General features: G+C 33.4%; 2 protein-coding genes across 2 annotated transcripts; one reads left to right on the top strand and one right to left on the bottom strand.

The window, feature by feature from the left end:
• Positions 1-996: 996 nt before the first annotated feature.
• On the top strand, positions 997-4,247 carry LOC126656185 (receptor protein-tyrosine kinase CEPR1). The gene is made up of 2 exons (XM_050350695.1): positions 997-3,469; positions 3,718-4,247. Exons 1-2 carry the CDS (start codon positions 997-999, stop codon positions 4,110-4,112), a joined length of 2,868 nt encoding a protein of 955 aa, XP_050206652.1. The 3' UTR covers positions 4,113-4,247.
• An 8,880-nt stretch (positions 4,248-13,127) lies between these two features.
• LOC126664938 (xylulose kinase 2) lies at positions 13,128-17,180 on the bottom strand. Its single transcript, XM_050357575.1, has 11 exons — positions 17,063-17,180; positions 16,246-16,900; positions 16,056-16,144; positions 15,284-15,348; positions 14,728-14,783; positions 14,389-14,509; positions 14,237-14,311; positions 14,104-14,157; positions 13,930-14,024; positions 13,673-13,847; positions 13,128-13,549 (listed from the first exon to the last, which is right to left on the bottom strand). Exons 1-11 carry the CDS (start codon positions 17,119-17,121, stop codon positions 13,317-13,319), a joined length of 1,677 nt encoding a protein of 558 aa, XP_050213532.1. The 5' UTR covers positions 17,122-17,180; the 3' UTR covers positions 13,128-13,316.
• Positions 17,181-17,242: the final 62 nt, after the last annotated feature.

Here is a 17,242-nt window from a genome sequence, read left to right as displayed (position 1 = left end):
AGAACACCATAGATTTACTCAAAAAAATTCCGTTTATTTTTAAAAATACACTTTAGCATAATTTTTTTATCTTCTAACTAAAAATAAAAATCTTCACTTTTTACACTTTTGTTCTTTCTACTAAACTTATATCACATATACATGTTAGATACCTCAAAAATCATTGCCGGTTTATCTTCGAGTACAAAATAAAAACATTTAGGTGTAACAAAGGCTTAATCATTCAAAAATATCTCACCTTTTCGACCCTTTTCGTTTATGGTCTCACCTTTTAAAATCTTCAATTTTAACTTTTTTCTTAATTTTCAGTTTCAATTGTAGCCATTTGTTTAAATTGGAGCAGAAAAAAAATTCAAATTTGCTTTTTATATTGCTCCCTATTGTTCCAATTTGCATTTTTATGATAAAATATTTAAAACATAAAGTAATATGAAGGGTATATTGAAACTTTTTTTTTTCACTTCAATTTAAACAAGTGGCTGTAATTGAAATTAAAAATTAAAGAATCGGTTAAAGTTGAAGATTTTAAAATGTGAGGCCCCATAAATGAAAAAAAAATCAAAAACTGAAGTATTTTTGAATGATAAATCCAAAATAAAAACACGAATCGTACAAAAATGAAAAAGAATACATGAAAGCATATTTTTGAAAATTTTAATTGCTTTTAAATTACTTTTATAATTTTGTTAAGAAATAAATACTCAAATTCGGTGTAAATGGGGCGGGGCGGTGGGTATCCGACCCATTGATGAGGTATATTAGCAAGAAATGCAGTTCATTGACAAACATCTAAATTGAGATAAAAAGAAGTTGCACAAATGTTATTCTGTACATAAGTTAGTGGGGTATAAACAAAAAGCCTCTTTATGCAAAGATATGCACATACAACAAAGTTTTCATAATGAAGGCTTCCACAGTTTCATCCAATGATTCCCTCAATCATCTCATTTATATACTTGTTCACTTCTTCACCTCCTCCTCTGCAACAACTCTCTAATGGCTTCTAAATTTGTTATTTTCTTCCTCTTTCTATCACTCACTTCTCTACCCTATCCTTTGGAAGCTGTAGATACAAACCAATCTCACTTTTTCAGTTTGTTGAAAGCTTCTCTATCAGGAAACGCCTTGTCTGATTGGGAGTTCAGTGGAGGGAAATCTTGCTGCAATTTCAATGGAGTTACCTGCAACAGCCAAGGGTATGTTGAAGAACTTGACATGTCGGGTTGGTCTGTTTCTGGCCGTTTTCCGGATGGTATTTGCTCTTACTTGCCGGAGCTGCGTGTTATCCGTTTAGCTCATAACCGTCTGTCTGGTGACTTTCTTCATAGCTTTGTCAACTGTTCGTTCTTGGAAGAGCTGAATGTTAGCTTCTTGAATCTCACCGGAAAACTTCCTGATTTCTCGCCGTTGAAATCTCTCAGGGTGCTCGATGTGTCATACAATGTCTTGGGCGATTTTCCGATGTCGGTGACCCATCTTACTAATCTTGAGACACTTAACTTCAATGAAAACGTCGAACTCAACTTATGGCAACTGCCGGAGAATATTTCCGGGCTGACGAAGCTTAAATTAATGATCTTGACGACATGTAATCTGTATGGTCCTATTCCGGCAACAATAGGGAACATGACATCACTTATTGATCTTGAATTAAGCGGGAATTTCCTCACCGGCCCAATTCCTCCTGAGATCGGATTGCTGAAGAACTTAAAACAGCTTGAGCTTTACTATAATTATCATCTTTCTGGTAAAATACCTGAAGAGCTTGGAAATTTGACAGAGCTTGTTGACTTGGACATGTCGGTCAATAAGCTGACAGGAAACATCCCGGAATCTGTTTGCCGCCTTCCCAAGCTTGAAGTTCTGCAGCTCTACAATAACAGCCTTACAGGAGAAATCCCAAGTGCTATTGCCAAATCGACAACTTTGCGTATACTTTCGGTTTACGATAACTATCTTACTGGAGAAGTTCCAAAGAACTTGGGGCAGCTGTCTAATATGGTTGTCTTGGACTTGTCAGAAAATCGCCTGTCGGGTCCACTACCAACAGAGATTTGCAACCGAGGTAAACTGTTATATTTTCTTGTATTAGATAATATGTTTTCTGGAGAAATACCTGATAGTTACGGAAAATGCAAGACACTTATCCGGTTTCGAGTCAGTCATAACCGTTTAAAAGGGTCAATACCAGATGGACTATTGGGTCTTCCACATGTTTCGATCGTTGATTTGAGTTTCAATAATTTGACTGGTTCAATTGCAAATACGATTGGAAGAGCTAGAAACTTGTCAGAGTTGTTCTTGCAGAGCAACAAGATTTCAGGAGTTTTACCTCTTGAAATCTCAGGAGCTATAAATCTGGTAAAGATTGATGTCAGCAATAATCTCCTGTCTGGACCAGTACCTTCTCAATTTGGCTATCTGACAAAGCTAAATCTACTGATGCTCCAAGGAAACAAGCTGAATTCTTCCATTCCAAATTCACTTTCCTTTTTAAAAAATCTCAATGTTCTTGATCTCTCCAACAATTTGTTAACCGGAAATGTTCCAGAGAGTCTAAGTGTTCTGTTACCAAATTTCATCAATTTTGCAAACAATCGCCTTTCTGGTCCGATTCCTCTCTCTCTAATAAAAAGCGGGCAACTAGATAGCTTTTCAGGCAATCCAGGTCTTTGTGTTCCAGTTTACGTTTCATCAGGTCAAAATTTCCCCATTTGCTCGCAAAAGTATAACCGAAAAAGACTAAATTCAATTTGGGTGATAGGAATTTCAGTGGTCTTCTTGATAATCGGAGCTCTGTTGTTTCTAAAGCGTAAACTGAGTAATGATAGACTAACAGAACTCGACGAGACACAGTCTTCTTCGTTTTTCTCATACGAGATGAAAAGCTTCCATCGAATAAGTTTTAACCAACAAGAAATCCTCCAAGGCATGATTGAGAAAAACAGAGTCGGCCAAGGAGGATCCGGAATGGTATACAAGATTGAATTTAGCACCGGAGAAGTTGTTGCTGTGAAGAGGCTATGGAGCAAGAGAAGCAAAGAATCAGCAACAGATGACGAGCTGCTTCCGGATAAGGGGTTAAAAGCCGAGGTTGAGACACTTGGAAGTATCAGGCACAAGAATATTGTGAAATTGTACTGCTACTTTTCGAGTTTCGATTGTAGCCTGTTGGTTTACGAGTACATGCCGAATGGAAACCTGCGAGATGCGCTTGATAACAACTGGATCCATCTGGATTGGCCAACTCGCCATCAAATAGCGCTTGGAGTCGCACAGGGCTTAGGTTATCTCCATCATGATCTGTTGACTCCTATTATTCACAGAGATATAAAGTCAACTAACATCCTGCTAGATATTAACTACCAGGCCAAAGTAGCAGACTTTGGTATAGCCAAAATCTTGCAAGCTAGAGGAAAAGATTCTACCAGTACTCTTGTTGCAGGAACCTATGGTTACATTGCTCCAGGTATTCATTTTCATCCATCTAAACTATTATTACTTATGTTATATACAAACTTATCAAGTCCTATGTTTCAAGATGTCATATATGTTTCCGAAAATACTTTTAAAACTCCTAAATTTTATATTTATAAACTGTTTTGATAAACAAATATGCAATTTCATCAGCATCTCAATTTCCGTACAACATAAATTATCACCACATTGATACGTATTCATTATGTTCCCTTATATTAATATTGATGGTTGTGACAGAATATGCGTATTCATCTAAAGCAACAACCAAGTGTGATGTGTACAGTTTTGGAGTAGTTCTGATGGAGTTAATAAGCGGAAAGAAACCGATAGATGAAAGTTTCGGCGAAAACAAGAATATCGTAAACTGGGTTTCGACGAAACTAGACACCAAAGAAGAAGTTATGGAGATTTTAGACAAAAGATTATCAGGATCCTTCAGGAATGAGATGATACAGCTTCTGCGAATCGCCATTCGCTGCACCAGCAAGACACCGGCCCCTCGGCCAACAATGAGTGAGGTTGTCCAGCTACTGATCGAAGCTGATCCATGCAGATTCGATTCTACCAAGTCATCGAATAAGACTAAACAGATGTCAAACTCCACTAAGATAAACAGCAAAATTGAATTATGATTGTGATATACCAATAAGTATATAGCATCTATCTACAGAATGGTATACATATAAAAGTGGTTTGTAGATTCTTTCTTTTTACGATTCCATGCTTTTGTAATTTGATATATATATAAAAGCACTGCTTTATACTAACGCATAGCATAAACATTTCATTGACCCACAAGTGAGCTTTTGAGAATTTTGTTTTTTCTTGTTTATTATCTTTCTATTTTCTTACTGAAAGAGAGCCATCCAAAGAAAAGCAAAAGATACATTATTGGCCAAGGGTTGACGATGAGGGTTATGATTCGCACTGAAGAAGTGGAGTTGTGATTCTGCAATTTTTATTAAAGTGAGGGCATGATTGATTGGCATCTTTGTCTCTATTTAAGTTAGGAGAGAAGAAGCTTTAGGTTTAGCCTAATTAATTGCTCTCTATTTTAATGGATCCCTAGATAACGAGCCAGTAACTTCCACTCACAACTTGGAACTCTCTTTTTATTTGCTAAAAGTTGTTCTCAATTAGATAAAAGCTTCTTTAAATAAGTACCCTACATGGCTATATTTAATTAGATTTTTACTGTTGACCAAAAAAAAGTTGATGACATACTTTTTAAGTTTCTAAATTGCACAAATAACTTTATGATATTTGAGGATTACTGTCAACTATAAAAAAGGAAGGAAGTGGTTACAAGAATCAAAATCTCCTACAAAATCTCAAAGCATAAATATATAGCAATTAATATTCAAAAATCTTTAATAATCCTTAATTATAGCAACTGATAATTTGAATTATATGCCATAAACGGCAAAAGGGAAACCAAAAAAATAAAATGATTAAAAAAATGAAAACAACAAGCATTTGAGAAATAAAAAAAATCCAGCAAAACAAGAAATTCAAATGTAATTCCCATATATAATGGCAAATACATGATTATTCAAATACATGATTCTTAAAAAACAAATAACAATTTTTTTAAAACTAGCTGTAATTATTTTTTCAACAAAAAAACGATTTGATTTTTTTTAAATAATAAAATCTTACTAATAGTTACCTAATGGTTAACTCATATGAAAATTAACAAATTTTTTATTTTATAAATGCAAGAATGACAACATTGAAAGTTCTGATATGACGGAGTATGGAAGGAAGATCTTTATATAGACATTGGTTTTACTTTTCAGTTAACTAATAGTATACTATGAATCATTAAAAATATCAATTTGTTCTTAATAACTTAACATTAGGTTGAAAAAATAAAGTTAATATGAAATTAACATGCAGTTAACTAATAGTATGCTATTACTCATTAAATAGGCACAATTAGTTAACTATTAGTCACATATTAGTTAATTGTAATTAAAAAAAGTAATTATCAATATATATTTATATTTTATATAAAAATTCATAAAAAGTCAGTTAACTATTAATTAACCATTAAAAAACATATAGTTAACCTTAATTATTTGTACATCATTGCCAATATCCCAATTATAATAAAAAAAGACAACAGCTGCCAGACACCGCGCCTTCGTTTATCGTTCGCTTTCGTTCATCATTCGCCTATCTTCGTCCCACTCCAACGACTGCTTTCTTCGTTCAACTCAAACCGCCTTCGTTCATCGTTTTTTCATCAGTTTGCAGAAAAAAACTGCAATATAAAAAATAACAAAGACGATTCAAAAACTTTAGAAATGCTTGCAGAATTAAAGTTTCTGTTATGAATTAACTAATAGTGTACTAATAGTTACCTAATGGTTAACTAACATGGATACTGACAGTAATTTTTTTTTTAAAAATGCAGGAATGACAACATTGAAGGTTGTTGTTTATTATAAGATCAAAAGAATTTTAATTAAAGACGATGCCGGATTCTGAACTCTAAAAGCAATAACATATAAGGATTTTTTAGAACAATTACCTTGACATCAACGGATTTTTTGACGTTTCTGTCGTCTCCTCCATGGCTTCATATCTGCGATTTTTGGACGTACCGCGGCAGCTTGGCAGCGGCGGGCTTGAGACAAATAGTTAGCTGAGGGCTGCAGCAAAAACGAACTCGATGGCGGTCGCGATGGCGGAGAGCTTGCGTCGGAGGCGGGCTGAGAGAGATGAAGAGATTTCTCGGTTGGAGGTGGGTTTTTTGGCAGCCCTTGTTTACGTCATTTTCAGAAGATATTCAACCTAATTTCTAAACAAAATGGGGAATATTTTGTTAATGATAGGAGTTACAGATTGAAGGCAAGAATCTAGGAAAAATATATGAGGAAAAGGAAAGTGCATATAAGTTTCCAAAAATCTTAAGAAAATCTTAAGAAATAGGAAAGTAACGAATTGATTGTGGGTTTGCTGAATTAACAGTTAAGTAGTTGTCAAATTTATAAACTTATTTGTGTAAAATATATATTGTTAAATCAAAAAAAAAAAGTTTGTAACCGTAAAAAATTAAAATGAATTTGGTCACCGTAAAAATCACAATATTTTGGCCCAAAACAGTATATGGGCTAATTTTCTCTTAGATAAACAAAAGAAATAAGAACTTACACACATGATTCTTCAACTCTCTAGAATAATTCATTAGGTTTTGTGCTTTCTTATCTGAAGTAATGCCAAATGACTAGACTAGGTGATGTAATATGATATGCAATTACTATAAGTTTTAGAAATCAATTCCATTAATTTACTAGAATTTTTCCTGGATATTATCACATTTTATAAACAAAGATAAAAATCTCTAAAAGTCTACGCGATTAAATATAATATCACACATAGATATCTTTACCCAATCACGGCTCCTAAACTCAAACGCTAGTCCGACTAACGCCGGTCTTAGACTAAACTATGGACACCTTAATCCGAGCAATAAATATCTCTACATATCAGCCGCACATATGTATGAACACATTTCCAAATGTAAGTAAAAAAACATTAATATGGAATTAGTGAGAATAATGTTATTGGTTGGTCACAGTATCACCTACTTGAATAAATCCTACAGAGTTATTTGCTATACTCTTTGCTATGCAAAAATGTGAGTGCGCAATTACAGAGTCTGAAGTTGAGGGGGTGGATTGGAGGGTCCTGTTTGAAGAATAAGATTCATCAGAATATTGATTGTTTATTAGAGTGGAGAGACCATAAACTCAAAACAAAAGTGCATTGAAGGGAATAGTTATCAAAGTGAAACACCAAATAAAGGCATGTTTGGCTATCATAAGCAATTTCCCTCTTTGAATGAATAATGCAAAAACAGACAAGCACAGTAGATTCTTGGAGAGTAACAATTTTGCACCACTGAATTTTGACAGCATACATTGTTAATTTTCACTGAGAAACATCAGAGAGATTTAACAAGACCAATTACCTGTTTGAGCCACTTGGGGGTCAGTGCCTTGCAAACAAACCAAATAATCAGAGATGACAATTATTAGTAATTCATCAAAAAATTCAGAGAAATAACTAGTTGGATTGAAATATAATCTGATTTTGTCAGGTATGATTAAAAGTTAACTGAATTAAAATAAAAAAATATAGAGCTGGAACAAAGAAGAAAATTCAAAACGGTGAAAATTTCGGGTTTGTTGCCCGTGATCTGATCCTATCACATGCGGAGTTTGGTCGCAGTATTTGGATAAACTATGATCTTACCAACTGTCAGTTTCAGTCGGCCATTGAGCTAAAAGAAGTTCACGTAAAGCTGGGTCAAACAATAAATGTTGGATCAAGGCCCAGAATAATAATGGGTTTCATTGCTCCTGGCTTATCTAACAAGCCCAGAATGTAAATCAGTTTTTGGGTCATACAGCTAAATTAGCCCATATCAGGCTGCTACTGCAAATTGCTTAGGGGTTTTTATATAAAATACTGTTTTTTCTCCAACATTTACTTTTTTACCACCCCTTTTAAATTTGTACATTTCATACCAGCTTTCTTTTCTTTTATACTATTTTTTGAAAAAACTTTACTTTTTATATTAATTCACATTTTCCATCATTTTCTTTCATCATTTTTAATTATTTTTTTCACCATTGTATTCCTACACTTAATATTTATCACATATTTTAATTTTAATTTTTTTTGGATTTTGACTTTTTTACTGCTGATGTTTTTCGTCAGTTTTAATATCAACATGAAATCAACACGGAATCAACATATGTAATAAATTCACTAATTTAAATTTTTCAATCTTTTTTGCACTATTTTTTATTTTTTAAACATTTTTTCAATTTGATATCAATTTTTTTATTTTATTTCACATATAATGTGTTCTTTTTCGTTAATGTTAAATCAAGTAAATATCAACATAATATCAACACAATATCAACATAAGATCAACATTGTAACATTACAATAATTTAACATCATTATTGTCTTCTTCATCGATGATAAAATCAACAAAATATCAATCGAAAATCAACACAATATCAACACTGTAATATTACAATAATTCAACATCATTATATGTCTTCTCCTTGATGCTACCATATCATTTCTAGTCTTAATTTAATTTAATTTAATTTTTTTAGTTGATTTCGCAGACAATATTATCTTATTTTTCAATATTAAAATATAAAAAAATCAGTTGATATCATAAGGTCAACATAAAATCAACAACACTGTAACATTATAATAATTCAGCAATCAATCATCATCAAGAAATCGTTTTGCATAATAAAAAAAACGCAGAAATGCAAAAAAAAATGCAGAAATAACAGAATTTTATTCTATAAAATCACAAAAGTATTCTACATAACATGAAATGAGTATTAGATTCTTTAAAGATACTCTTTACACATATTTAATGGTTAAAAAACAGTAATAAATAAACAAATTACATATATGAAAATAAAAGAAAGAACAAAAAATTTCAGATCTGAAATCAAAACGATAAAAGAAAGCTAACGGCGAGACGAAGGCGGAACGGCGGAGGCGACACGTCGGAGGCGGAACGACAAAAATGGAACGGCGGAGGCGGATTGATGGAAAAAACAAAAGGTGAGTTGAGAGAGAAATCTCAGGAGAGAGAAAATAATCTTGTTTATGAGGGTTTGTGCTATTATGGTTCTATTTATACGAATGGTATAAAAGTAATAAATTCTTTTTTGTATGATAGTTTTAAAATGTCAAACATGAGTCAGTATAAAAGTAAATCAAACTTGAATGTTGGTTATTTGAGTAAAAAGCCCAATTGCTTACCACCAAACATTTACCCTGCATTTATCTCTTAATTAACTGAAAAGATTATAAAACTATCTAAAAACAAATTCTTTAATTTTTAAATGTGCTCAAAATAGAAATATCAAGTATAAAGTAAAAAAAAATTGAAATAGCTTGAATTTTCTAAAAATAGATATTTATCTTTAAAATTTATGAACGACTTTAATAAAACACGGGTATTATTATAACTGGGGTTGTCCATCAGTCAAATCTGTTTAGTCGGTTTATAATCGGCAAACCAATCAATTAAATTCATTAAATTTTCATATCGAACAAAATTACAAATTCAGATTATATCAAATCAAATTGAAAAGCTCAGTTCAGTTCGGTTAATTTTTTTATTTTTTATATATATTTTTTAAAACTAATTTAAACATTAAAAATAATCGTCTAATAATCTCTCATATATGTTTGTTAGCAAATTTATATATTGCCCGAAATTTATTAACTTATGTCAGCTATAGTTAAGATATAAATAGTATAAAAATACAAATGTATGGATTTATATTATATTTAATTTTTAATTTTGTCATTCAATTGTTTTGATTTTGAAAATGCTGAAACCGGATTAAAAGCGGAACACCAGACATTTATACAATTATAAACAGAATGAAAACATATAATTATAATTGTAGTTTGATGCGGACAGTGCCATTCGATTTATCCGCACCTCTAGTAAGAAGCTTCAACTTTGAACCTGTGGTGTGGCGGTAAGTAGAGTGTAATTTGTGGGAATGGGCGTGAAATGATAATGATAATGATAATGAGATGGTTGGTTGGTTGCCGGCTACAAGTTACGTTTGGATTTTGGTTAAGATGTTGGAGACAACAGAGTATAGAGTAGGTTGAATGACGCAGAGCAGGTGGGCTGGAGTGTCAACCCAGGCATTCATTTCTGCAGCACTGCACCCTCACACTTACGTCACCTTTTCTTTTAAGTCCAGCCAAAAACTAAATCTCTCTCTAATTTCTATCAATATTTATTTTCACCATTCCCCTTTCTACACCACACTTTTAAGTAACATTTTTTATTCCGGATAATTTTTTTTCAAATTTACAATTATTAGGATTGCATTACTAGATCAACGGTACTTTTTACAATAAATAATATTTTAAAAATAAAAATAAATCTATTAATTTAAATCTATAAATTCCCTAATTTTTAATTTTTAAATAGTTCTTTTTAAAATTCTCTAAATTTCTATCTATACGATAAATATATAATTAAATTAACAAAAAATATACTACTAGTTTATTATTTGACTTGTTCAATAAATAAAAATAATTAATAAGTTAAATTCTATTGGGAGTAATGCACATGTAGGTAAGAAATTTTAGTAGTTTATTAGGTAGTAGTAAGACAAAACGGTGAGTTTTATTTAAATGAGAGAAAAGGAGAAGAGAGAAGAAGAAAGTTGAAAATGGCATTTCGCCGACTTCAAATCTTAATAAACCATTTCCGCCTCTCTTCACCAATCAAATTCCTTTTTTAGACCCCTTAATTTTACACATAACAACTTTAACCACCCTCTTCTTCTTCATTCTACTCTCTCCCCCTCAAAAACCAGACACCAACACACAAAAATAAAGTACCCTTCACTGGGTTTCTGCAATGGCTGTTGCTCAAGCAATGGGGTTTTTGTGGAATGACGAAGCTACCCTGGCCCTGGGTCAGCATCATCAGCCCGACTTTGCTTTTGTAAATCCGAGGTTATTTTGGTTTATTCACAGATAGGCAATGTAGGTGCTTTTTAAGGCAGACAGGATGAAGCCAGGCAAAAACTTTTATACATACTTTCCACCACAAAATCTCATACCTTTCCTTTTTTTTGTTTTTTTAACTCTTCTCTATTTCAAAAAAAAAAATTATGATTTGTAGAGGAGGAGGAGGAGAAGGAGCGTATGATTCATTGGTGATGATGGGTATTTGTTATTTCATATCAAAATGCTAAGAATACATTAAATGCAGCATTTTTTTATTTCTATTTTCATTATGTATCTTAAAATGTTGCTCATCATGTATGCTTTTTTTTCTTCTTCCATAGTTTCAATATACTCATTCTGTTGCTTCTCCATATGGTTTTGTTCACTTTAATACATGTTCTTGCCCTTTTAATGATATGTAGGTTTTATGTGCCAGATGGAGAACAGTAATTTCATGTTCTTTCCCATTAAAGCAAGTAGTATTCATTTTGAGAGATTTGTGTTTTACTTTCCTTAATTACTGTTTTATGGCATTTGAATTTTAGGTGGTTGAGTGTTTGAGTTTATTGCACTTGTGATTATGTAATACGTTAGAGAAAAAGCCAGGTGAAGAAGCAAAATTATTTAATTTTATGTTGTCGCTTTCTTTCACTTATATTTTACTACTTTTCTTGGTCTTGCTTCATCTTGTTTTATTCAAATCATTGTTTCATATGTTTGCCAGCATTACACGTTCTATCATCTTCTAATTTGTTTTAGCTGCAATCATTAGTGGACCAATTCTTACATGACATGCCATAACCATTGTTTTGTTGGCAGTTTAAATAAGGTGATTTTTGATGCGTTTTATGGTTTGTTGTGAAAAGTTTTCATGTGTGTGTTGTTTTTCATTTGAAATTTGGATGCAAAAAAATGTTGCGATTGTGTAGTAATTATTTGCTTGATGAAGTAGTTCGTCGACTGTAATCAAATTACAGTTCAGATGCTTAAATGAGTAAATTTGTATGCATATGAAATATGATCTATGAACTGAATGGCCTTCATACATATGTAAGGAATTCTGTAGAAATTAAACTATGAGTGAAGTTTTGTATGTGATTAGAGGCCATTTCTGTATTTAACTCATGATGGCTTGAAATGCTATTGATTTTGTTTCTTGTATTATCTACATTCTAATATCTGAACTTTACTTTTACCGAATTCATGGTTTTTGAGTAAATTTTTCAAGTTACTTCAGTATTGTACTTGTGCTCTTTTATTATTATTGTTATGTAGTATCTTTTAAGGACTCCTGTAACTTGGCCAATGTTGAGTTGTCTCATGTCAGCTTCATACATGTATTTAATCAACCGTCCTTATGTGAGGTTGGTTTGTTATAAGGACATCAATGTTAAGAGTTCAAATGCGAGTACCTGCGTTGGGAATCTGTACGTGTAACTTCAGAATCCACTTATTATATGTATAATTCTTCGTACCTTATTGGCTTTATTGTTGCTCCGCGTTCTGGTTATAGTCCCGTTACATTTTCTCTCTTAAATCTGTTATGATTCATCTCGTATAGTTTGGAGCCTGTATGTCTCCAATTTGTATGATTTTCATTTACCTTCTGTATACTTTTCCTTAGGAACATATACTGAATAGCTGTTAATACTGGCATTGTAGTTTAAATTGCTAGAAATAGGACTGTTGATGCATAAATACATGTTTTTGTCTGATGAATTATTGAAGGAGAGAGTTAATTGGTTTCATAATGGGGTCCTACATGACACATGCACGCACTAATTCAACTGTTAATCCTACATCTACTACCTGGTGGTTTAAGCTTTTTCACTTGGTGGTTGCCTCTTTAGTTATCATGTGTGTGGGGTTTTGTTTCTGCAGGTGGTTATAAGTTTCTTAAATTCATACTTCATTTTAGTAATTTCTTTTTTGTGCAACTTTTTACTAGCTTGTACTTTTTGATGTTTCGTTTTAATTTTGGAAACACTTCTGAAACTAAACTCCTAAATTTTATATGTATAACATATTCTTGTAACAAATGTCTTTTGCCATTTCTTGTTTCAGCGTAATTAGATCATTCGAACTGTGTCATTGCACCTTAATCATGTTCATGCCCAATCTAAATGGTTACTTAAATAAAATGAATAAATTGATAGGGCAGCTGAGAATCTGCTGAGAATTTTTTTGAGAATAAGATCAAACCCTAATTATTGACATGTAAAAGATAATTCATGTCTTGAGTCAGAAGGAACTATACTATTTGACATCCAGTTGATATCTTTACCACGGTGGTTCTTCCTTCAACACCGTCCAAGCTTTTCAACAAGTCGATTTTCTATTTCCATTCTCTTCTTCATCAACAATGCATATTTGGAAACTAATTTTGAACTCCCACCGTTAATAGAAAGCTTGCAGCTGAGAGCTGAATTCTCTAATTTGTCCTTATACAAGGATGCTATTGCCACAAAACTTCCCTTCTTATTGCACATCCAACCATGAGCGGCTCTTAATGCAGCTCCCAGGGAGGCAGAATCTGCCAAGCAAGTAAATTTAAAAAAAAAAAAGTTAAACTGTGTTCAGGATTTCTGTTTAAACCATTAATTTGGAACTCATAGCACCGGGATTATGGTTGCAACACAAAACTATAACTGCCTACCAGGTCTTTGAACGGTGTAGACATCACAGCCAAATATTGATGCAACTGAATTCAGAATGCTGTGATTTGTAGATGCTCCACCAGTGGCTATTATTCGTTTTGGACAGGTAGGCATGCCAAATCTTTCAGCGTGAGCTCGCATGGACAGGAACTGCCCTTCAATCAATGCCCGAACCTTCGAAAGAATTGTATTTTTTAAAGAAAATTCTAGCAGCAAGGCACCAGCATATGCAAACATAGCATAAAGAAGTACTGACCTCAGAAGCAGAATCAAATTCCTGCACTTCCTGTTCCTTCACTCCATCCAGAGTCTCACCTTTGAAATTTTCGAGTACATAGCGATGGAAGCCAACTGGTTTAAAATATAACTGTAAGCTGTTAGTTATTTGAGAAATATACGTTTAAGATGGCAAAAAGAACTAAGAGCTGACCTGGAAGGGGAGGAAGAATTTCATGGTCTTTGTAGTAAAAGCCGATCTTCCCATCTGTTGGAGAGACCGGAATGAGATAGAGCATAAACAGAGCATATGAAGCAAAAGTGAACTAACAAGGTTCTGCACATACCATTAAGAGGTGGCGTTTGGTCGAGCAACTTGTTGAAGACTTCCCAAGATTTCTGAGCACAGCGGTTACGGACATCTATTTGAAGATTTTTGTCAGAGTAAAGACTAGTAAATGACAATGCTAGAATGAACGCATATGAATGACGGTAGTACCTTCACGAGTTAGTGACCCATTTTTGTAGCACAACATTACCATGTAACCCTTGGTATCCACAGGATTAGGGAAGACATGCCCTTCCAATCCAGGTTGAGGATCACTAGCAATACCGAAAACCTACATTGACAAGCATATCCAAAAACTTAATACACATAGATCAACTAAACAATAAAATACTTGCATAAGGCAATGCTATTTGTTCTGTTAACATACATTATTTAAAGGCAATCACTTAAGTTGTCTTTCATTGCAGTCAACCAAACAGATCAGCAAATATGTTAATCAAACTAGCAAAAGTAAGAATGTAGCAAGCTGTGGTTGCTATTATAACTTACAGTGTCACTTGTGCCCAGGCTAATAGCTAGGTCTCCTGGAATGCTGAGGGTTAAGCCTGCAGTTTCAGATGTATAATGAAAGCATAAATACTTAAGACAAGGGATAGAAAGTGCAGTCTTCACTTTTCAACAATTATGGAAAATGATAATATTATTATGCCTTGAGGCAGATAGTACATCAAATTTCTATGGTTGACCAATTGCTTGTATTAAGTTTTATATGTAATTTTACGTGTGTGATCAACTCAACTCAGTGATAAGAGAGTATTATAGTTTAAAGTACTTAAAAATTATTTGGATTTGTTAAAAATTCATAGAAGGCCTTCATATAAATATTAGAATCAGATAAAAGCATTTGCATAAGAGAAAATACGGAGTATCGCTAGCATATGTTTTTGATTCTTTTGAACAAGTTCACGAAAAGGATTACCATCAAAGAAAATAGGTTGCCTTCTTTAAGGGAATCGGCGGAACCATGCAATACTTAGTTACTAAAAGACATTTTTTCTCTCATAAAGAATCAATCGGCCTTTTGCTATATCAAGAAAGCACTGACCTGCTAAACTATTGGGATTGTCTCCAGACCACTGAATGACCAAACAGTTCTGGTTAAATTTGTACCTGCATGGAAATTAACGAATTTCAGGGGTCATCTCAATATTTGAAAAAAGAAGATAAAATTCTTAATAAACATGCATGGAGAGAATATTAAGAGAACACAGCCACTAGTGCAAAGTAGTTGAAATTGTTCATGACTTTCAGACACAACCACAAAAGTTGAGATAGTGGAGTATATGAAATGCCTATTTTCATAATCGGCTTAATATACTTTATGTGGAGTATGCTACTGTTGGAAACAGGTTACAGTAGCTAGGTCAAACATGGTGTGGATCTGCTAAATTAATCAGAAACAGAAAATTTCCAGGCTGAATTCAGATTTACATGACAAATTTTTATGCTTTCATTAGTTTGTTAACCGGGAAAACTACTTTACTAATTGCAAAAACAACCAGAAAGAAGACATCTACAGATAAAGTAAAGATTGACGCTGGGATCTAAAATCCTTGATTCCCATAGTCAAACTAAATTCATTCCTTGGCAAGAGCTAATTCCAATAGACTTATTGGAGGATCTTTTTTTGAAAACCGCCTAAAGGTCCAACGAAAAATTCCGAAAACGTCCGATTCAATATAAGTTTTCAAATTAAGTTCGGATTTAGTGGATGCTGCCGTCTGGGGGCTTTAATGGGAATAACTAATAGAAGGTAAAAATAACTCTTTTTTGTACTGAATGCAAAAAATGGGACTGTTTTGCAGTAAGCAGCTAACCTCTCTACAAAATATGGAGCAATATGACCTGCAACTTCATAGGCAGGAGCCAGCTTTCCAAGTTTCTCCTCCAAGCCTGGTGCAGTGGCCTATGCTTGACATTAAATCCACTAAACATTAACCACAACAGCTTAATATGAAAAAATGACTTGGCAACCATAAAGCATAACAGAATACAAAGGAGGCAAACCTCTAAAGCTGTTGTAGACCAGGCTTTGTGCTTAATATCCATCAAATTCATCCCAGAACCATCAGTATAATCAATACAAGCATATGCACCAATAAAAATAGACGCCATGAATGAACTAACAAGAGAAATTCTCTCAGTATCATTATAAGCTTCAGGCTGTATTTGAAAAATCTTCCTAATTTGCGGTCCTGTGAACCTCTCATACGCGCGAGACCCGGTGAGTTTGGACAATTCCAAAGCTCCACCAACAGCCTCTTCAATTTCTCTACATTGCAGGGTGGTGCTGCTATCCATCCAAATCGGCGATTCCTTGATCGAGAAGGCATTGTCAAGCTGATTCACCAGTGGCTTACTGGAGTCCAAAGATGATAAAATTGAAGAACTACCATTCTTCCAATAAACACTACCATGTTGCTGTCCGCTGCCTGAAAGAGCAACAACTTTCCCAAAATCAAATCCTGAATTTGAAAGCCTTTGAAGAACAATGTCAAGAGCTTCCACCCACATCAAGGTGGGTGAAACAATTTTGCCATTATCTGATGCGTCTCTAAAGACTCCATCTTTAGTGTTATAATGAGGCAAATCTGAGTCGAAGTGAATTAGCTCTGATTTGATCACGTTCAGATTGGAATCCAAAATTGTTGCCTTCAATGACCTTGAATTAGCAATTAAATTATTACCAGGAATAAAGATATGAATTTTAATAAATTTAAAGTGCCACACAGATTAGATTAAAAAATATAAAAGGAACCCATCAACTAAAGCTTGATTTAGCCGACTGGGTTTGTTTAATTTTGTGAAAAAAGAAGAGACTTACTGAGTAGAGCTGTCGAATCCCAGGAAAAAGGAGCCAATGGGAAGAGAGAGATTATCCATTGCTAAAAAAACACAACAGAGGGACTTGGGAGTGTTCTTTAAAAATTAAGAAGGGAGTTTGATTAGTGAATACACAGTAATTAATGAGGAATTTAAGAATAGAAGAGAATAAACAATGGAT

This window comes from Mercurialis annua, linkage group LG1-X (assembly GCF_937616625.2).
Source record: "Mercurialis annua linkage group LG1-X, ddMerAnnu1.2, whole genome shotgun sequence".
In the NCBI taxonomy this organism is placed as follows: Eukaryota; Viridiplantae; Streptophyta; class Magnoliopsida; order Malpighiales; family Euphorbiaceae; genus Mercurialis; species Mercurialis annua.
The sequence above is the reverse complement of the archived record's forward strand: the minus strand, read 5'-3'. Positions and strand labels throughout refer to the sequence as shown.

Excerpts from the sequence above, each read along its gene's own strand:
- LOC126656185 (XM_050350695.1), top strand. The coding sequence starts at position 997 with ATGGCTTCTAAATTTGTTATTTTCTTCCTCTTTCTATCACTCACTTCT. Across the intron at positions 3,470-3,717 it reads CTATGGTTACATTGCTCCAG|AATATGCGTATTCATCTAAA; the intron begins GTATTCATTTTC and ends TGGTTGTGACAG.
- LOC126664938 (XM_050357575.1), bottom strand. The coding sequence starts at position 17,121 with ATGGATAATCTCTCTCTTCCCATTGGCTCCTTTTTCCTGGGATTCGAC. Across the intron at positions 14,784-15,283 it reads CAATCCCAATAGTTTAGCAG|GCTTAACCCTCAGCATTCCA; the intron begins GTCAGTGCTTTC and ends CTGAAACTGCAG. Across the intron at positions 13,848-13,929 it reads AATTTGATTCTGCTTCTGAG|GTTCGGGCATTGATTGAAGG; the intron begins GTCAGTACTTCT and ends ATTCTTTCGAAG.